Source organism: Mus caroli, unplaced genomic scaffold (genome assembly GCF_978045245.1).
Source record: "Mus caroli unplaced genomic scaffold, Mus_caroli_1 scaffold_13, whole genome shotgun sequence".
NCBI classification, from domain to species: Eukaryota; Metazoa; Chordata; class Mammalia; order Rodentia; family Muridae; genus Mus; species Mus caroli.
In genome coordinates, this window is record NW_028227268.1 from 14050286 (window position 1) to 14073010 (window position 22725).

Here is a 22725-nt window from a genome sequence, read left to right on the forward strand (position 1 = left end):
CAAACATATTTGTCAGAGTAATCAATGGAAAGTATGGGTTAGGGGGGAACAGGGCAGTGGGTGCAAAGAGAGGTTGATGGGAGAGAGAAGGAAAAACAAAAGCAGCTTCTACCTGGGTGTATTAGTCAGAGTTCTCTAGAGTAACTCTCTCTCTCTCCCTCCCTCCTTCCCTCCCTCCCTCCTTCCATCTCTCCCTCCCTCTCTCCCTCCCTACACACACACACACACACACACACACACACACACACATATGATTTAATGGAATGACTTACAGACTGTAGTCCAGCTAATTCACCAGTGGCTGTGAGCAGAAAGTCTAAGAATTCCATAGCTGTTCAGCCCACAAGGCTGGATGTCTGGATGTCTGAGCTGGGGTTCAGTCTGTGCTGGCATACCAAAGAGGTAGCCTCAAAATGCCAGTGGGGGATGGGTGAGCTAGCAAGACGAGGGCAAGCAGGCAAAGAGCAAAAGCTTCTGTCTTCTCTATCCTTATATAGACTCCCAGCAGAAGGTATACCTTAGATTAAAGGTGTGTCCTCCTGCCTCAAGATCCGGATTAAAGGTGTGTGTCTTCCCGCCTCAAAGGTCTAGAGTATAAGTGGGTGCACTTCACACCAACCAGAAAAATCCCCTACAGGGATTTGTGTACCCTCCGTTTCTGGTTTGCAGTTCATTCCAAATGTAGTCAAGTTGACAGCCAAGAATTGCTATCGCTTTTGACTTATATTGGGGTGGAAGTCAGGGTTTAACGTGAAAGACAAGTTCAGAAGAGACACCCAACTGTAGTCATCCAATATAAAGCCAAAGGTCCATCTCCACCATCATAGTACGTGGGCAAAGGAGGGAGGAGGGGAAGTGGTCTTCAGTTTGAACAAATAAGGTTTCCTGGGGAAGAGAGGTTTAAAACTGCATCTTCCATTCCAGGAGCCACCTGTGTCTATTTAAATCTGCAGTGTTAAAAGTAAAGAAAGATGTGACATTCCAGGTCCCCAATAGAAATTACTACAGCTCTTTTTGTATAATAATTTTATCTTCTTTGGGAGTTCCATGCATGTGTACCTGAAAAAAGATCATATCCAGCCCCACCTTCCTCCTGTAACTCCCCAACACACCCCTCCCAACTTTATGTCATCCCCATCTCTTTTTTAATAACCCTCTAAGTCCAGCTGGTGCTGCTCATACGTGCACAGGTGTGGGCCAGCCACTACAGCAGTAGTTCTCAACCCGTGGGTCCTGAACCCTTTAGAGGAAGAGTCAAACCACCCCTTCAAAGGGGTAGCCTCCCATCCTAGGAAAAAACAGGTATTTACATTAAGGTTCAAAATGTAGCAAAATGTTAGTTACAAAGTAGCAACAAAAGTAATCTTATGGGTCGAGGGGTAACCACAGCATGAAGAACTGTGTTAAAACATCACAGCTTCAGGACAGTTGAGAACCTCTCTTAGCTAGTGCATGGGCAAGCTACCAGTGGCTAGCAGCCAACGGGAAATGGTTCTCTTTTTCCTAAAAGCCATCAATTGCCTGTAGTTCCTCAGACGGTGACGGGACCCAGAGAGCAGCACCCTCACCTGTTTCAGAGTCAGGCTGGCTGGACTCATTCTTGATTGGATAGCCACTCTAGCTGTGAGGTCAGGAGACAGGTTTTCACAGTGCCCCTCTGGTCCTTTGCTTTCACAGTTCTTGCTGCCTCCTCTTCTGTGATGTTCCCTGATCCTTGCTTATGTGTGGGGCTTGGGTCAGGGTAATATAGATGTCCCATTTAGTAGTGAGCAATGAGACTCTTCTTCTCAGTACTTGGCCTGGTTCAGCATCTCTGTACTGATGGCTGCTTCAGAGAGAAAGAAGCATTCACAGTTATAAATACAAAGATTTAAAAGATAATTTGGCAACATGGCCACTTAGCAAGATAACCGTAGCAGGTTCTTCCTCATGGTGTGTGACTGCCCCAGCCATGAACTTTTGACCAGGATTCTTGTACCAGCTGTGAGATTCCCTCCTGTGGAGAAGACCTCAGATCATCCAATCAGAAAATGCTTCGTTCTAAGAGAGAGTTAAGTCAAGCCACTATTACACCAGTATACGCATCTTGCCTGGCAGATTGGTAACATAGTGTACAGGGTCCAGCACTGGATAACAACATTAATGTGGTTATCCCCACCACCTCCAGCAGCCTGCATAGCACTGTCTAGCACTGTGAAAGCTAGCTAAGAGGAGAGGAATATCCCAGTATCCTGGTTTCTCTATGTCCTACAGCCAAAGTATAGAAGTCAGCACATTTCAAGGGTTCAGGGGCCACATGAAGCTAGTTGTGACTGAATTGGGGCAGTGTGGATTTAAAACAAAAACAAAAACAAAATAAAACAAAACAAAAAACAACCAAAAACCCTGTTGTTAGAGAGGTTCTATTAGCGCTAAGCCCAAACCTCAGTTTCTCTAATAAGCAAACCCTTCATCTTCTATAGACCACGAGGAAGTCTCTCATGGTATCACAGACTGCCTTCCTGCCTACACCTCCATATGTACAAAATATGCCAGGTATATTCTTGGCAGCATTTCATTGGTTTAACTGGTAAATGCTGCGAGTTTGACTGAAAACAATAGAAAAAAATTCTTTTGCAGAAAGAGCAGACTGTATGGACTCCATGTATCTTGCAGGTCGTAGAAAATCTCAGCAGGACGTAACCCCAACACAGGTCATCAGCGGAGCAAGGACAGCAAGGGTTCCTCTCCATTCTGGGGGTGACAAACTTGTAAATGGTTTGGCTTGCATCCGTTAATGTCATTCTGTTCCCCTCTAGTGGAGTTAAAGGGTATCTGCCATCCCACTCCAACTTAGAGACATTTGTAAGAAGAGGAGTGGGAATCCAGGGACAGTTAATAATGTCATTGTCCTCCTTCCTGTGTCATGACATGATGCTTCTTGGCAGCAGGGGAGGAACCTATCCTACAGTTCTGTGTCCATCTGAATTACACATGGGGACACCTAGGGTGTCTACACTGTGTGTCTCTATCCTGATGTCAGCCTGAGTCATAACTGCCTAACTCATTCCAAGCATCCATTGGCTCAACATCTGGCTCAGAGCCAGGTCCATTGTCTGACTCAAAGGCTCAGTGAATAAACAGAGTTCAGATCTCCAGTACCCACAAAAAGGCCAGAAAGGTGTAGTGGCTTCTCTGTAACCCAAACATCTGAAAACTGGGCAGGACATCCTCCCGGGGCAAGCTTACTGACTACACTAGTCAGATCGATGAGCTCTGGATTCGGTGAGAGCCTACCTTAGTGAATGGAGAGTCATCAAGGAAGACATCTGATGGCAACCTTTGACCTCCATGTGCATAGATGTGCATGTAAAAAAACAACAAACAAAAAGGGGGCATGGTTTGAAATTCTGATCTGACCACATGGTAGCTATGCATTCTGGTTGAATTAACTTTCCCAGCTTCTTTTCCTTTGTCTTTAAGATGGAGATGGTCCTTCTTTGACCCTGCATGAGGATAAATAAAAAAGGAAATAATGAAGCCTTTCAAAAGTGAGGCTTCACTCTGAACTTCCCCAGCCTCATTTCCTATCTGCCCCTTTGATGGCATTGTGTTAGAGATGAGAGATAGACAAGTAGACTGTCCATGTGCTTCCAAGTTCTCCGCCTTCACGGGGAGCCGTGAGGACCTGGGCTACCTTGCAGGTGGTTCCAGAGGCTCATAGGTTACTATCACTTTTTATTATATTTTCATCTTCTCTTTGAATGTGGGATTCTTCTAAGGTTACGCTGGTTAGCAGGGAAAAGATCAAATTTTTAGAATATCGACTGACACAGTGTTTCCATCTCCCCAGATGAAAGGGGCATTATCCTGGAGAGCAGAGGTGCATTTAATGCCACACCTCCATATGTACACCTCTTCTCTGCTCCTTTCCAGTTAGACACAACTGTCTGCCCAGGTGGGAATAGGAGTGTGTTCGCAGTGATGCTGCCCTAAGCATTTGCTCTACTTCTGAGAAGACGATCAACAGCAACAGCAACAACAATGAATTCCAAATGTGTATAGGTTTCTGTGCAACCCCTGGAGAGCTAAACTTTGCATTTTTATATTAGATGAATAAGTAGTGCTGGTGGGTTCAGATGTAGGACTGGGGCATTTCAACAAGGACCACTGCCCTTGTCACATTTTAGACTGAGTTCTAGGGACCTCTCTCAGGACTCATTTAAAGTCACAGTTGGAGGGAAGTAAATTAGCATCGTCTCCTATGGTTTAAGGAAATGGAAGGAGGGAGGCAGGCTAGCCTTCTTCAGTATGCACGTGTGCCCCTCAGCCCTGGCGCATAGCCACCAGTGCACAAATGCTCAGACATAAATGAGGAAAGTTTGAAGTTAGATACAGACCAGCCCAAGCATGAGAACAGTGAGTATATGCTCGAGTCAGCACTTGTCATGGGTGAGGATCAAGGCAGAAAGGGCTTTACCTAGTGACATGTGTAAAAGCAGATAGATCATTCTAATACCAAGTACCCAAGAAACCCAGATATGAATACATCTGGGTAGCCTGGATGACCTAGAACTTACTGTTATAGACCAGGCTAGCCCTAGACTCACAGAGATCTACCTGCCTCTGCCTCCCAAGTGCTGGGAATAAAGTTACCAGCCACCATGCCTAGCTAAGATGTTGGATTTTCATAGCTTGGGACATCCATCGGCAAATAGCAAATTCTTGAGGGTTCACTATGCAAAAAGGAAGAAAACAAAAAACAAAAACAAACAAAAAAAGATAGAACCTTTGGTGTTTCACAATTCCTGCTTTTCAAAAAGGAATAAAAGTTTCTACTCAAACCAAATATACCATAAATTCTCCAGAAGGTTGAATCAGGAAGAACACAGGTTTGCAGTCTACCTGCTGTTATTCACAGCAGAGTCAGTCCAAGGCCACAGAGACAACATAGTGAGACCCTGTCTTAAAATAATAAGGCTGAGACCAAGCATGGTACCTCATGCCTGTGATCTCAGCACCCAGAAGGCCCGGGCAAGAGGACCACTGCATGCTCAAAGCCAGTCTGGGCTACATGGCCAGATCAAGGTTGTTCAAGGTGACATCCAAGGCCCACCCACCTCAAATATGAAATAAGAAGATAAAATGTAGGATACAATGAACAACAACAACAAAAGAAGGTTCTGAGGATATAGTTCTGTGATAGAGCAGCTCAGTGGTAGAATGCTCGCCCTGTATGCACAGGAGAGAGGGAAGGAGGGGAGGGGAAGGGAGGGGAGGGGAGGGGAGGGGAGGGGAGGGGAGGGGAGGGGAGGGGAGGGGAGGGGACGGGAGGGGAGGAGATTTCCTCTTGAAGAGTCAGGAACTTGCTTCGATGAGAGGAGAGGAGAGGACCCCTGGACAGTATAAGTGGTCACTAAGCACATCGATCGGGAAGCCTGTGCTGGAAACCCATGAGCTAACCTGCCGTTTGAGCTCACATGGAAGAGCATTAACTTTCACGCTCACTCACAGGGTTCAGCACCCATCCACCTCCAACAAAGCAGCTGTGTCAAAACTGGAGCCTCTTACCATAGCGGATGTATAGCTCTTAGATTTGATATTTTAAATACTCATCTGTTTAGCCTGAGATTTCCATTCCTGTCTTTTCTCCTAAGGAACTGACAGGGCTCTTGCCCCATATCTGCTTATAAATCCTGTTGGTCTTGATTCCTAAAACAGTGAAAATTTGGAAAGAGCCTAAATATGTGGGAAATGGAAGTTGACTAAACCAGCCATGCACAAAATGTCACACAGTTAGATGGGACACTGCTTTATAGTGACATAGAAACAACTTTATTTAAACTGTTAGGTTAAGAAAACCTAACAGACCAGTCTCCTCAGAAAATACTCTACCTCACTGCTGTGACACACACGTCTCTGTTAAATATATCAAAATGTTAATTTATAGTTTTTTTCAAGTTAGCTATGTTTTTATCAAATTCAGCAAAATTATATCTAGTTTTTTGCAATGAATGTAATTTACCTATATAGTGAGCATGAGTAAAGAATTGAAAATTAATGTAAAAGCTAGAATAATTAATATTGTTACTGTAAACTGTACTTTTTTACAAAATGAGGTTAACACCAAAAAGACCAGATACTACTAAAAGGTGATGTCTCCTTCATAGTTAGAATGGGGAAATAGCCAGAAACTAGTCAATAATCATCATGGGGAGTCAGACATCTCTAAAGTCAGAACATTGACCATTTGGACTTAGCAGTCCATAAAGACAGCATTACACCCCCTGACTCTCATGTCAAGCCAGATGCTGATGCTGGGGAACCTCCCAAGACTGTTAGCAAGGCAGAAGCCACCTTTGTGCAACTAGTAAACACTAGTTTCACGTGTGTGACAAGAATACGTGTAAAATCTTAGGAACATTATCTTGATAACACAAGATTTCAAGTTTCAAGACTTGTTCCTGACCATCGCTCAATCAGCAACAGGACTTCTCACACAATGACCTGCGCCTGCCTTTTAAAGATAGCGAAGCTGATGGGATCTTAGAGAGTCCGGAGGAAGTGTGTTTCTATTTATCTCTGAGTTATTCTCAGTCTTGTGAACTTGGTCATGAATGTCTTCAGGCATAAGTCCGTAGAGGGCGGGCCGGGGTCTTCATCGTTAGGATGCTTCCTGTGCTCTTTTTATTTCCAAACCATAACATTCGAGACAAACAAATCTCTAATCAGCACGGGCATTGTTGGGTGCCTTTAAAAATGCTATTAAAATTTAATAGTGAACAGGTCCATGACGGACATGAGCTCTCAGGGTGGGGAACTCATAACAGGAAGAGAGAATCCCGAGACCGGAAGAGGGAATCTCGTGGGAATTGGTGAAGACCATCCCTGTATCATAAGAATGTGATGAAGCCTCACTGAACTGTGCTCAGAACGAGTGGCCTGTGGACCACGTCAGGTCTGCCCATAGCATCACACCAACATCTACTTCTGCTTCTAATCATGTTAGATGAAAAGCAAATGAAGGCTTCCCCAGAACCCGCTATATCCGTGGTTCTCAACCTGTGGGTCATGACCCCTTCTGGAGTCACATGACCCTACTACAAGGCTTGTATATCAGACATTTATATTGTGATTCGTAACAGTAGCAAAATTAGTTGTGAAATAGCAAGGAAACTAATTATGTGGTTGAGGTTCACCACAACATGAGGAACTGTATTAAAGTGTTGCCACAGTAAGGAAGGGTGAGAACCCTGCCTCTTATAACTCACAAATCCAAGACTATTTCAATATGATACTTTCCTGATAAAAAATACTTATCTTGGTTATTATAAACCTAGGTAAAAATAAATGGGAAAAATCATAATATATATTGCACGATATTTGATCCGACTCTGAACCCTGAGATTGTGTTTTTTAATGGAAAAACCTAGTTTTAGTCATGGTGTGGCTTAGCCTAAGCACATACCTTTTATCCAAGGGCTTTCTGCTTGAATATTGTGAACAGGATTAAATAAAGTCAACCATAGGTCAAGAGACAGAGCAAGTGACCAGTTGACAGGAGACAGATAGACACATGGGAAATACAAAGGACAGACATTCAGTTTGAAGGGCTTTTAAGACAGTGTGTAGAAGAGGGAGCTTTGTCCTTCTGGAATTTCATTTGAGAAAAAAAGATTAGCTGGGTGCTTTCTCTGCCTCTCTGAGCTAGCAGGCTTTCACCCCTAGCATCTGGCTCCTGAGTCTTCTTTAGTAAAATCTAATGATGGAGATTTTGTTTGAAAAAGATAGATAGATAGATAGATAGACAGACAGACAGACAGATAGATTTTTTTTCTTGAAGAACTCAATATGGAAATTCGAGAAAAAAGAAATTTATTTTCTAGATTAAAATCTCCCACGAATTGCTGGAATTATAGTATAAGGAAATAACACTGTATGTGTACAAGATGGCATTTCCCCTCCCTTTGTTCCCTCACCTATAAGAGGCCCATGCATCCTGAGTCCTTCTGTATGACATTTACCTTCTCCCAGGAAGCAGAGCGCACATATACAGCCCTGCTAAAGGTCAGGCTGTGCCCAAGGTGGAACTGCCACCCGCACTGTTCTCTTGCTTTTCTTTTCCTCTGCCCTGAGCTTGGTTCACCCCACACAGCGGTCCTTCCTCCCTTCCTCCCCTGGGACGAGCAGTAGGTGCTCCCACCCTGGAGCCAGTGGTATTGGAGTGAGACGTGAATGAGGAGGTAAGTCAGTGAGATTTGGACCTGGGTTGTTATTGCTGTGCACACTCGTGATGCCTGACAGTGAATGGTTTCACTTAGCATCACCGGCTTAGGATATTTTCAGTTGGACTTCAGCCTCCAAGCTGGGCATGGGAGCCCATTCTGTTGCTCTCTGCTGACTCGTAGAGAACGGAGGTGGAGACTAAGCCTGCTGAGGTTCTTTGTAGATAGTGATGTTCAAATCTTCATTGTCCACTCTTGGGGAGGAAGTTATATATTCTCTGCCTTGTTGACTCCCAGCTCTCCTGTGCATTGTACCTGAACCAATAAAATTGGAGAATGGCGGCATTATTCTTAGGTGAAGGATGAAAGGGACTTTGAGTAATATTGCCCTGCCCTTTCTCTTTCTCTTCTGCCAGACGACTTGGGTCTACCCCTGTCAGAGGTTGTCCTCTGAGGAAGATCTCAAAGGGATGAGAAATAAGCGTGTGTTTAGCTATTGAAACTTAGGAGTGGTTTGCTCCTGCAGCATAACTTAATCTGCCCCCAGTGAGACTAGGTTCCCACTGGAGTCTTTCCTACTCGGTGCATGCCACCAACACATAGTAGGTACACAGTAAATCATTTTAAAGCAAGATGAAGACACATAGCTGGAAAGTGTGTTGATTTTCAAATGAACACTGCTTAAGCTTTAGTGTGTGAGTATTTTCACATTTAAAGCATTTTGATATCATGATCTATCCATGGCTCTTTGGTAATTTGAAGTTTGACATGCAGACATATATCAATACCCAAAAATGCTATGTATATACACTATACAAAATAGGAAGACCCATGCTATACCTTTAAAATATACTTTCTGTGTCTGTGGAGTATGTGCACATTCATGTGAGTGTCTGAGGAGACAGAAAGAAGGCATCAGATCCCCCTGGAACTAGAGTTACAGGTCACTGTGAAATCCCTGACATGGGTGTGGAAGCTGAATGTAGATCCTCTGGGAGAGCAGCAAATGCCCTTAACCTCCGAGCCTCTCTCCAGACCCATAACATAACTTATAGAGATGATTATGCTGTCAACTACTCTCATATAGGTATAGGTAACTTCTTGGTAGGTTGCTCAAGGAATTGCAGGAAGAGTCCATTCCTTATCAGATATGATATCTGCCTCGGTTTCTCTAACATGCAGCCGACATCTCATGAAGCAAATGAAACGGAACCAGTGTGAGCAGAGGGACTTCACCATCATTCGGGATGCAGGGAAGGTGTATGAATCCGTGTTCTCCCCTACATCCTCTCAGATATTGTTCAAAGTGTCCTTTCTCTTTCATCCCTGAACCTGTCTGTCCCCACACTTCCCAGAGGTATGTCGCTTACAAATCTATCGAGAGAAAAGCCACGCTATTGTTCAGTAGAGGAATGGGCACATTTATGTTTCTGGTTTTGACATAAACGTCATTCTAGCCTTTGATTCTGTGACTTGCTCTTTTGTCTGACAGTAGTCCTTGGTGCTCAGTCCATGCTCTTAGAGAAAGAGCTTGCTAATTTGCTCCAACTGTTACATGGCCATCAGTACTATAAGTATATCGCAATTTACTTAGTAGTTGCCTTGCTGGGGGAGAATTATGCGTACTTTGAAAGACTCAGTGGATTCAAGGTTAGTGACAGCATCTCGTTCACCTGGGCAGAGTCTTTAGAACCCTGCTGATGAAGCTTGGTTTGATAAGTTAGCCCGGCTATAAAGACAGCTCGTGTTTGGGCCTGGAGAGCTGGCTCAGTGGTAAAGAGAACTTGCTAGCCTTGCAGAGGATCTGGGCTCAGTTCCCACCAGTTCCCAGTACCCACACAGTGGTTCACAACCAGCAGTAATTCCAGTTCTGGGAAATCCAATGCCCTCCTCTGATGACCACAGGTACCAGGCATGCGTGTGTTGTGATACATACATGCAGGCAAAATACTCATAAACATAAAATTAAATCTAAAAAGATTTGAAAATTCACTTTAAAGAAGATTATTGTTATTCATCAGAATAAAACATGGCTGCTTCACAGAAGCAAAATAAATTCCTGCCACCAGAAATGGGTTCTTTCTTAAGTAGGCCATGTCTACCACAAGGCCAAACCTCGTCAAAGGCAAAGTTTTGGTTTTGTTTCATTTAGTTTTTGTTTTCTTTGTGGACAACAAAGTCTCATGTTCCCGAGGCTGGTATCAAATTTGCTATATAGCTGAAGTTAACTTCTGACCCCCTGGAGTGATGGGATTGTGTCCAGTTTTATATGATGCTAGACATGAGCACAGGGCTTTAATGCAAACTAGGCAAGAACTTGACCCCTGAACTTCTCCCCTAGCCAGCACTGAACATTCTAAAGCTCCCATGAAGAGAGATCTAGACTGATGTAGCCTCTGAGAAAGGCTATGGGGCCAAACCCTTCTTATAGGTGAGACACAATTACATGTTATATGTCATGTTATAGAAAATCACTCTGGCTTTAGTAATACCTGTAGTTTTTGCTAATAAAAAACATTTTTAGTTTCTTTCTCTCTTTCTTTCTTTCTTTCTTTCTTTCTTTCTTTCTTTCTTTCTTTCTTTCTTTCTTTCTTTCTTTTTGTTTCATGGAGTTAAAAAAAGAAATTTCCTAAGAAATTTCAGATCACAATAATGATGCCAGCCTTATTACCCTTGGAGCAGAGTATTCAGTGTTGCCTGTGTAGTCAGCATGCGGGTGACATTTAGACCCAAGCCTGGCTTCCAAGTATGATTCATGAGAACACATCAGATGGTAAGAGCAGGGAATTTTCCTTGGTATTCAGAGGAAGCAGCTTGAAGGAGCCACACAAGGAAGTCGCGCCCCAGAGCTCCACTGGATTAAAAACAGCCCCGGGAACTCAGAAAGCCTGACCCTGAGGCTTTCAAGGATAGGCATTTAGGTCCTCTGAGAAACCTCCAGGGCATGTGGGAGGAATTCAGATATGGGTAGAAAATGCAGGATGAGAACACACACACACACACACACACACACACACACACACCAGCCAAAGATTGCCTTCCTTATTTATCAGATAAAAAGGGCGTGTGAAGCATCTGTTCACATGGACCCATTCTCATCTCCATCCGTAGCAACTGCTGCCTCCTTCAGCTCAGGGATCATCCAAAGGCTAAACTCTGCCCATGGCTGAACCACTCGCCATCCTTAAAGATAGATTGCAAACTCACCTAGAACACATTGCCTTCAGTACATACATAGAGTCCAGCCAGGAAGAATATAGGGAGTCCAAAGCTCCATCAGCATCAAAATCTATGCGGTGCAGATCTAAGGGCTTGTTTTTAACCAACTTCAGATGAAGAAGAAGAAGAAGAAGAAGAAGAAGAAGAAGAAGAAGAAGAAGAAGAAGAAGAAGAAGAAGAAGAAGAAGAAGAAGAAGAAGAAGAGGAGGAGGAGGAGGAGGAGGAGGAGGAGGAGGAGGAGGAGGAGGAGGAGGAGGAGGAGGAGGGGAGGGGGGGAGAAGGAGGAGGAAAGAGGTCTTGGAAACATCTTGATAGGAATGTTAACACAGTTTTCCAGGGAAAGCTGGTCAAGCTATGATATTTAGAACTAAGAGATAAGATGCAGGCTAGCAGACACTATGATAGAATTTGCATCCTCCCCTCCCCCATTGGTTGATTTTTTTGGAAATAAACCAGATTTAGATTCACAAGTGAGATTTCATTTGTGCCTATGAGACGTCCTGTAGGCAAAGCCTCCATTTCCACCAAAGCCACACGCACAGCAGGGGCTTCTGAGTGGAGCCTTTGAGTCCTCTGTTAGAATGTTAACAGGCCAGGACAGCATCAGTCGTGTGTTAGAATGTGACAGGCCAGGATAGCATCTGCAGGACAGAGGGTTTTATACTTCCTTCAAACAGAGGCTGTGCAAAAGGTAAAGGAGCATTTACATACGCTTCACTAAAGGGAAAGACCACTAACCTGGTTAGGGGGGATTACTCTAAGACAGACCCTTCTTTATGTGCTAGGACCAAGCTTACCACACATGACCCATGGGGCAGTTTTCTATAGAACCTTCAAGTAAAGTATGAGAGGAGCTCAGTTCTGTGAGGATGTAGTTGCCGTGTGGAGTGTGGGTGTACTGTGGAAGAGACAACTAATGCTAGAGATGGGCTGGGAGATTTTTGGACTCGGCTTTGCAATCCCAGAGAATCCTCCTCTGATTCTTTTGCCTTCTCACCCTGCTCCCTGGGGAGCTCAGGGATACCATTTATACTTAAACCTTAATAGCCTGTCTTGGTTCTATCACAGTTGCTGATTTAGTGATGTTGGTTCAGAGATCTTTCCTTTGCTTCAGACTGTTTGGTTAGAGGGTGTGTGTGTGTGTGTGTGTGTGTGTGTGTGTGTCCTTTGAAAGAAAACACTGTTCTTTCTTACTACCCCTGAATCAGGCACAACAGGCAGAATTCTTGTGGCTGTGGCAGGTAGAAGCAATCACGGGCAAAGACATAGGTGAAATACACTGGGTCCTGCCACCAGGTAAAGGTGCCAAGGATTATGGGTGTTACAGAGAGGGAGCTCCAATGCTGTTTAGGACCCAAGGACCTGCAACACTTACACATAAACACACTTGGGCTTCAGTTCCCACTGAAGCTGGTGACTCTCCACCTGGAAGGCCCACAGCTTTTCAATCTCCCCATGACCCAGGCTGGCTGCACACCTGGCTGAGCCCTCAGTCAGCCAGATATTTGAAATGACTCTGGCCACAGACATGTGTGTTTACTTAGAGAGGAACTTTCCACTTCTACTTTTGGATAGATCTTTGGAGTCACCCTCCTCAACCCCTTCACGTGAGATCCGTCAGTTATGGATCTCACGGACAGGTTCCTCTGTTGCTGTTCCTCTCGAGTCCATGCTATGTGCGCAGCAAACAAGACTGGATTCCCTCCCCAGCACACACACGGTCTATTCAATTCATATGTTGTACAATGAAAGCCCTTTGTTATAACCATGCATAGAAAATCTAGAGACCCTAGGATGCTGCAAGTCAGCTGGTGGCAGGGCGGCAGCAGCATCTCCCCTCCACTAACGTGCTGTGGTTATGTAAGATGCTCTCACTGGGAACGCCGGATGAAGAGCAAAGAGGAACAGGCTGTACTTGTTTTGCAGATTCTTGTGAGTCTTAAGTGATTTCAAAATAAAAAGGGTTTTGTTGGTGTTTTCTTTCTCTAAATATCAAGACAGAATTGAAGGGACTATTTAGTACAGTTGTTTCCAACTTTAATCTTAGCAGCAGCCTCACCTCCCCGCTTTGCTCTCTTCCTTCCCCACCCTCGGTGGCACCCGGCACCTCCTGACAAGCTCGGAGCTCTGTGAGATCTCATGTGGAACCCTATTCCCACCTCCATGGTCCAGAAGTCAGATATAGAAAGCTGAGGCCCAGAGAAGGCCAACACTCTGCTCCTCGGCCGCTCTGGTATAAATACAGACAGCCTGGGCAGGTTTCTGCTCCAGTGGCTTTCTGTGAAGCATGGTGAGTCCCGTTTAGGTAGCAAGGTTGTTTCTCTTGTCAGGCCTGGAGCCATGCATTACACCGGATGAGTTTCCATGTTTCTCCTTCATCCTTCTCCACAGGCAATAGCATCAGCGTGACCTTTAAGCTGGGACCATGCATGAGCTAATCTGGGCCACCGAGCAGTTTCAAATTTACCACATAGGGTTGATTGCCAAGGAACTCTCTGGAGGGCTAGAGACAATGTGCTAGAAGCCAGACTGAAGAGATATTCCCCGTTCAGCCTCCATTCTGACCCCCAGTCAAGGCTGGAATCACCCAGATCACTGGATGTTTCCATAACAGTCCATGCCACTGAAGTATTTTAGAGAAACCTTGGGCTTCGTGAAGTTTATTTCTATGGCTAACACCATAATAGCCTCTTACATTTTTCCAGCTCTTATCAAGTTGTAAACCCTTGGCATATGGTCATATGCTGCTGGAGTTCACATGAGCACATACACCTATCATAACTTATAAATAAAATTCAGGACCCCCCTCCATGCACTTTTGGAGTGAAGGACTCTGGGACCCGGTGGCTCTCCAGACACACACACACACACACACACACACACACACACACACACACACAAGAAGTAGAAGTAATGGCTTCCTCTCTTTCTACATCTCCTGGTAGTTAGAGCCTGGAGATGCCATATGGGTGTCAGATGAGTGAGACTTAGGTTTCCCTGAAAGGGGGGCCCATTGCCCACGTGCCACATCAATAGAGATGTGTGTGAGAGTCAGCTGGCAGGACAGCCACCCCAGGGATGACGGCCCTGTGCATCCTCCTGTGGGTTTGCAGTGAGCTGCCATTCTTCATTTGCTGCTAGTTGTTGATGCCGTATCTCTGCAGGCAACTTGGCTGCTTTTTCCCCCCAGCATCTTCTTTGCCCTCCACATTGTAGGGAACAACCTTCACTGTCAGCATGGGTCCAGATAATTGGTGCTGATGCTAGCCTGATCCTTCGGCATTCTGGCCCACGTCGCAGACATCGGAGTAACTCATCAGCTGCTCTTCACTCCATCTTCACAGCCGTTTCTATCTAGGGAAAATGCTCCCACAAGGACATGGATCTTTTATAACCTGAAGAGGGGTCTTTAGAGGGGGCAGGCCATGGGTTGCTTCATGGGTATTGCTAATCATGAGCCAATGAGATGGCTTCAAGGGTAAGGTGTTTGCTTCTACACCTGAGGACCAAAATCTGATCCCTGGAAATCACATGGTGGAAGGGAGAACCAACTCTCAGAAGTCATCCAAGAACCTTGACACGTGCAAGGTGGCACACACAGATGCTCAAGTGCGTGCACATGCACAATATACACAAAACAAACAAACAAATAAATAATTTTAAAAATAAAACAGTATTGCTGGTCATCAGCACATGTATTCAGCTACTCCTGTGAGGTCCTGTTGTCTGTGAAATGACCTCTTACAGCCATGATTCCCAGACTTCTAACCCTGAAAAAATCTTTTCTAGACTGCTACTAAAGCACAGACTGGAAGAGAGCAAGGTAGCATACACCTGCAATCCCACTATTCAGCAAGCTAACAAAAGGGTTTGAGGCCAGTCTAGGTTACACAGTGATATTCTGTACCCAAAAAGAATGGGAGGGAGGGCAGGAAGGAAGAGGGAAGGAAGAGGGAGTGGGTGGGGAAGGTGGGACGACAAGAGGAGGCCCTTCCCCAGAGTCTGTGATTGTGGGACCATCTAGGTACGATATTTGCAATCACTCTCACTGATGCTCTGTTAGGTGAAGCCTGTTGCCCTGAGGCTGGGCTGCACAAATATTTCTTACACGGTTAGGTAATCAATACTTCCAGCTTGGGGGCCCATTCTGTCTCTGCAACAAATGTTCACCGCTGCCACTGTAGCCACAGAAACCACATCACTAAGCGAACATGGTTGCATTCTGAGAAGATGTTATTTATAAAAGAGTTAGTATATATGTATCCCTCCCTCAGAAAACTGAGGTGCAGCTCTGGAAGTTTAAGAGATGGCAAGAACCAGCTATTCATGCTGGGTAGACATCTGAAAGCTTGCACAGTAAGAACTGGGTGGCCAGATCCCAGTTTTCAAGGTGTTTGAGTCGCAGAGATCTGCGGGGTGGGGCGGGGGAGTGGTCATCACCTCTCTGTAAAATGAGAGTGACGATATTATAATGAGGAACAAGGAGACATGTTCACCTTTACCACAGCTAATGGATACATCTGTGAGTGTTTTGGCTTGCTCTTCTTTAAACTTTTCTGCATGATTAAGACATTCTGGAATTTTCCAACCTACGCCTTTTAAAAGTGCTCATAATCATTCATTTGGGATACCTTTAGCTTGGGTCGTAGGGTTCAAAGTCAACCAAAAGCCACACTTGCCTTTGGAATCCTGTTAGACCTCTGGTGCCCAGGTGCCTTGGAAAGTCTGAAGCCTAGCATGTCTTTTTATGTGTATCTTTATATGTGAGCAACACCTGCCTCCAGGAGAGCCTGTGCTTAATGTATCTTCATGGAGCCCCCTTCCCCGACCCCCACCACTTAGTGTATCTTCATGGAGCTCCTGTCTTCTTTTCCTCCCCAGCTTTGCCCTCTGTGCTCTAGCAGAAGTTCAGGCCACCCTCAGGAAGAAGCAGTTCATGAGGAAAGGACCTTGTATGTGCATATTGACTATGACATTAACTTGTTGTTCAAATAGCATACAAAGTCTTTTCGCTCAGTCCTCTCCTTGAAGGAGCCGGGGGCTGTGTGTGGTGGTATGCATCCTTAATCCCAAAACTGCAGAACTGAGAAGTACTGAGACAGGAGGGTTGAAAGTTCAAGACCAGCCTAGGTTACATAGTGGAGGTAGAATAAGAAGAGGAGAGGTACCACGAGGAAAATGAAGATGAAAAGAAAGAGGAAGAAGGGAGGAGGAGGAGGAAGAGAAGGAGGAGGAGAAGGCATCAGCAACAGCTACCACTAGAACTAGCAGCTAGCTCCTTCCTTCTCTGTCCCCTGCATACTCACCCTGCACTGGACAGTCTACCAGTCTCCTACTAGGGTATTCTAATCAGTTTACAAAGGTTGGCTTGTTTTGTCCTTATTATAACCATGTAACTTAGGTGGTGCTGACTTCCCTATTTGTAGATGAGACAGGAAGAACAAGCCATTTGTACAAATCCATGCCTCTGAAAGGTACCAGAATCCAGACTCATTATGACATGATATGTATATGTATATGTATGTGTATGTGTGTATATATATATGTATATATATATATATATATATAGTTTCTGCTTCTCTACCTGTACACTGAAGAGCAGGAACCTAGAACAGATTTCTGGTTGCACACTCACGCTCTGTATGGTCTGCTAGAGAAAGCAATGACCTGCATCTATACTTGGGGAAGGGCTATCCCATTGGGTTTCATGTTTTCCTCTAACTACTGATATCCCTCCCACACAAATACACAGACTCTTTGGGGATAGGGTATGATCACAAAGTCCTGCCAATCTCAAGGTTGATCTAGTTCCACAGCCTACCAGATTCTGAAAGTCACGAGACTTCAAAAAGGATCCAGACCTCAGCTCATTCATATCAGCTTCATAAGTGTCTCTTCTGGGCCACTGCCTTGCTAGGTGTTGGGGTGTCTCTGGGTACAGGGACAGTAATACTTTGAAACACTAAGTATGCCTCCTCCCAGACTGTGATGATGGTAGGCTTCAAGTGACAGCATTCATGGGAACTTTGTCATTGACTATGTATAAATTATACCATAAGACGGGGTGGGGGAATGTGAGTGTTTGCTACATAAAAATGTGATATAGTCAAAAGACACACACACACTTACACACATACACTCACACAGTGCACACACTTCTCCAACTCTAGGGAGCAATAGTCTAATACTAGCCAAATTTGGCAATGAAAAGATTGTGACCTTGCCTTAATCAAAACTATAGCCCTTTCACACCTGAAATGAATGTTGTTCTTCTCCCTCCAGGACCCCAGGAGCAAGCACAAGTTCAAAATCCACACATACGGAAGCCCTACCTTCTGCGATCACTGTGGGTCCCTGCTCTATGGACTTATCCACCAAGGGATGAAATGTGACAGTAAGTTTTCTTTTCCAGTAGTTGGCCAGGCTCTGCAGCTCATGGCTGGGTTTGCTAAGTGCCAAAGTCTCAGAAACTTCTCAATAACAGCTCACCACCAAAGAGACGTGGTTTAGATAAAGACAAGGCTCAAAGACTGAGGAATTAATCTCTTCTCCAGCTTCTGGGTTCTGGTTTGTTATAACTACTTGCTTGTCTGACTATGAGCCCCCTGAAGGTAATTGGGTTTATAAATGAAGCTAGTCGGTGCTGTCACACTGTGTGCGTGTCCCTGTAAAATGCAGGCTAGTCAAACCCCACACAAGATTCCCCACCTCCAGATTCCGCATTTGGTTGGCTTCAAAATAAGCTAAGAAACCAGTCATTATCTTCCTATGCCTCTAATTAGTGGGTGGACTGTGGAAAAATCCAGCAGGCTTCTCCATAAAACCGAAGCTAAAGCGAGCATGAAAACCAGGGTGGCATCTTGAGCTCCCTCACCCTGCCCGTTGATGAACGGATGGATCTATAGCAGCCGAGTTATGTATAACATCACAGAGGTCAGTGACACAGGGGACAGGAGGCCATTTCCATCCTCCTCCCAGCCATGTGTGCATCCTTATCCAATACCAAAGAGAGAAAAACATAGCCTAGGAAAGTTTCTGATTTGCTAATTCTCTAGTGACAAATTTACCTAGCTTGATGCTTAAATAAAAAGGTGTATGTTTAGGGCATGAAAAGGCTGCTACTAAGCCTGTGTCCTTAATAAATGTTAGGAAGGCACCAGCATGTTCTTGTTCCTAAGGATTACATCGACCTCAGAGCTTTGTATCCTGAGGTGTTGGGCATGTGTGAGTCTCTCAGAGCCCAGGATTCGTTCAGCTTACCTAGCCGTGCAGGTTAATGGCCTTATCATCCATGCCAGATTCCAAACACATCATTTTAGTCATTCTCAATGTTTCTAAAAATGGTGATCCTAAGTACATTTGTAAATGTATTTTTGGCTATTTTAAAACTTGGAGCAGGGCTGGAGAAATGGTGTCCAGGGGGTGATGACACCTGCTACCAAGATTGACAACCTGGCATCAATCTCTGGAAGCCACATGACAGATGGAAGGAAAGAACAGATTCATACAGATTGGTCTCTGGCCTCCACCTGTGTGCCGTGGCCGGGGCAGCACAATAAGTAAATGTTAGCATCATTTTTAAACATGGAGCAAAAATGAACACTCATATGTGTTGCATACATGTCAACCTCGACACAGTTAGCAAGACCATGCGACGTTAATATCTCACCCCCACTCAAGTGGTAGAGCTTGTCATAGAGTTCCCCCAATCAATGCACTCTCCTGAGAAGTCTGCTGGGGAATCAGGGAGAGGTGTGCCCTTCCACCCCACCCCCACATGTATATTCTCTTTAGGATGAAGCAAGGATTGTATGTGCCGAGTAATTTTAATTACCATGCAGAAACAGGTGAATTGCCAGACATGGTTTCTAGTCATCTGCTGCTGCTGTAGCAAAGTACATGAAATGGGGACTTTATGAAGAATCAAAACGTATGTCATCTCAGAGCTCTCGAGGCTGAGATGTCCACGGATAACACACAGCTCCTCTTGGTGGGGAAAATGCTAGCCACCACTTATGTCAGCCAACCCTTTGTAGGGTAAGAAATGGGGTGAGAGTATGCAAAGGAACTCCCCAAGGTACAAAAGCTGTTTCGAGTAGAGCCAAAACCAGAGTACAATCAGTGTGTGTTTAGTCCCAAGTGTGACCCCAGTGTGTGTCCACTTCCGAGTGTGACCCAAGTTTGCATTCACTCCCAAGTGCAACCCCAGTGTGTGTTCATGACCCCGCAGCATCCTTGGTAACCATATTCTTTCCAAGGCCCTGTAATTATCATCCTCAAATTTCAGCTCGTGCCCGGGTACCCAAAGGTAGATAGGGCTTGGGTAACCCTAGGGAGGTGAATAGCACAACCTCGCAAGAGTCTTCGTTGCTAAGCCCCAGCCAATACAGCGTCTTGAACAGGGAGCTTTGTGGACAGAAACCTGAGGAGATCCACATGTGGGAAGCGGTTTTCAGTACTTAGTTGCAGCAAATAGGTCTTATTTATGACTTCTTCAAAAAAAGTGTGCTGCTATGTTTAGATTAAACATTGAGAATGAAAGGAATAGCCAGGTTCTGCCTTGAATATCGCAGATGAATCTTGTTAACATCCCAGGGAGAGTGGGTGAGGATTCCAGAAAGCCCAAGGTACCAGGAGGGCGGAACCAGCACACCTACACAGCCTCATGTTTGTAGTCATCCCTGGGGATTCTTCTCAGGGTTGCTTTGGTTTATGGAAATAAGACTGATCTTTTTTTATCCTCCCCCTGTCTCGCCTACATAATGTCAGTGTAAGGAATGGCTTATGCCAGGCATGTATTTGTTTTACTTGGATTAATATTTAAATATTTGAAGACAGGTTTAAAATATCAAACACAAATTCCTTAAAAAAATAATAAGGCAACATACTTACACCTTCTCAAAAATACTGAGTTACTAGAGGGAAAGAAAAGTTTTATGAATTTCCTATACAAAGCCCATAAATTGTCATGTTCTTGGTGGACAGCTCAGAAAGGCAGAAAGAATTCTCATCAGAAAATTGAATCCTCCATTAAAAATTTGCATGTTGCATACCTGCGTGCACATAAACTATTAAGTATTTAGTCTGCACTCTGCATACATTCACTCCTGTAGATTTTGTTAAATATTTGAAACAGTCACAGAAGAAAAACCTGGGTTCTTTTGCTGTGGGAAAGACTAAACAAATGTGAGATAGATATTTTAAGGGTATTGCCACTCAGAGGAGGAAGCCTGTGCTGGAAGGGACATCTGCTCACAGTTCATGTCACCAGAAACATTATAGCAAAGTATCACATTAGGGGAGAATCGGCCCCACTTCTCAGACACCAAAACACGGAGGCAGTGATATGAGCCCATATGGCCAACCTTACCCCTTTGCTCTTTTGATTCACAGCCTGCGACATGAATGTTCACAAGCAGTGTGTGATCAATGTCCCTAGCCTCTGCGGAATGGATCACACTGAGAAGAGGGGGAGGATTTATCTGAAGGCTGAGGTCACTGATGAAAAGCTCCACGTCACGGGTAAGGCATGGTCCGGGAGAATCTTTGTCGGGCAAAGGTCAAGGTGACGGCAAAGCAGGTGAATCTGGGCTGGGTGACTTGGTGTCTGTCAAGGCATTTACCGCTAATTAATACGTCCTATGAGCACACTCTGTACACAGGATTTCCAAATACTCAATTGTCATATAAAGTCTAAAGCAACATGCAGACCTGGGTGCTCTGACAATGGTCACCATTTTTCCCCTCCCATGCGTGGGACAAGAAGGCCAACTGGCCAAAATGCTGTTGGTAAGACTAAAACTAGGCCAGGGGAGACAGATGGCTGGAGGGTCTACATGCTCAGTGGTCTTGGGTTGTTAGGACTTGAAAAATCTATGTTGGAGGTTGTGACAGCAGCTACTGTTGTCTGCATATCCTTCCCCTGTGTTAAGGACGATGTCAGGAACTTCATATATGATATTTACCTCTCTATATACTTGATTATTAGCTTCATTTCCCAGGAAAGACACAAGAAGATAGAGCATTACAGCACTGCAGAATTATTAAGTGGGAAGACAAGAGGAGAGCATTTGTATCCATACCCTCATCCTCTAAGTGTCATGCCACATGCATCCTCAACAAATGGTCGAGCCATGGTGAAGATATCCTAGCCATGGGCTATAGCACTCCTTCCTGTATCTGTGTGAGCTCTGCCTGCTACAGCCTGAATTTTCTTCTAGTTTCTCCAGGTCCACTTCTAGTGCATCCACACTCTCATCAAAGTTACCCTGATATCTTGATTTCCCGGGACCTATCCTGTCTTTCACACGTCCCAGCCTCTCTGTGTCATGTCAGGTGATTTACTAGTCAGGTGATTTACCATTGGGCTGAACCCCAACCCTTCACGTTGGTTTACTATTTAACTCTTGGAACAGTCTACACTACTTCTCTTGGGGATCCTGCTGGATGCCTGTAAGCTTGGTCTTTGCAGGATTTTATCAGGAAGGGTTTTATATTTCCATTTGTATTTGTAGCTTTTAACTTCTATCGTTAAGTCCTGGAAAGACTGACTTTAATGGTGTCTCTTGCTTGCTGGATGGTTCAGTTTGTCCTGAGGAAACTTGTTGATCGACAGCAGCTATCACTTCTTTAGTGCCAAGGGTGTGCCTAGCCTTGCCTTGCACTGTGCACCTTGTATGCATTGTCTTGTTGCCTCCACATACAGTCTCACCAAGGAGGTAACCTTTTTTATCCTCCTCTTCAAGGTGAGTCAGGGCATGGAGAGGAGAGAAGGAAATTCACTAAGCCACAAAGTAGAAGGTAATGGAGCTGGCCAGATTCCGATCTCTTCCTTCCAACACCTAGTCTCTGAGCCTCCCCCGGTTTCTCTTATTGAGGAGAGCCTCCTTTAGAACAAACAATAAGCCCACAAATATTTTTCCAAACTTGCATTCAGCACTCCAGGACACTCTTGAAAATCCAAACACAGGACTTAAAGCCCGGGGAGAAAAAGGGTACCACGTGGAGGGATTAAAAAGCAAGCCAATTCCAAGTGTCATTAACTGCCAAATTATGTGGTCTCAAAAATAGCACACTATGGGGAGGTGCTCAGGATGTGGAGGGGACTGGGAAAGAAAAGACCCCATGAAGGAGACTGCTGCGAGGGAGCATTGGAAAGGTAGAGGGAAGAGTGTTTGGCTTGCTCGAGGGAGGGTTAAATAGGATGTGGAATTAGCATGGCTTTAATGAGAACGCAAATATGAGCAATAAACCACAGTGAGTGGAGCTTAGGGTCCAAATACAAGTGATTTCCTAGGAAATG

At 44.8% G+C, this 22725-nt stretch overlaps 1 protein-coding gene across 2 annotated transcripts in view; it reads left to right on the top strand.

The window, feature by feature from the left end:
• Prkca (protein kinase C alpha) overlaps positions 1-22725 on the top strand; it is a 404382-nt gene that overhangs the window by 263239 nt on the left and 118418 nt on the right. For both annotated transcript variants that reach the window (XM_085829454.1, XM_021175668.3), the window contains exons 4-5: positions 17706-17817; positions 20817-20945. In XM_085829454.1, the coding sequence (XP_085685580.1) occupies positions 17706-17817; positions 20817-20945 (241 nt within the window). The remainder of the gene's footprint in view (positions 1-17705; positions 17818-20816; positions 20946-22725) is intronic.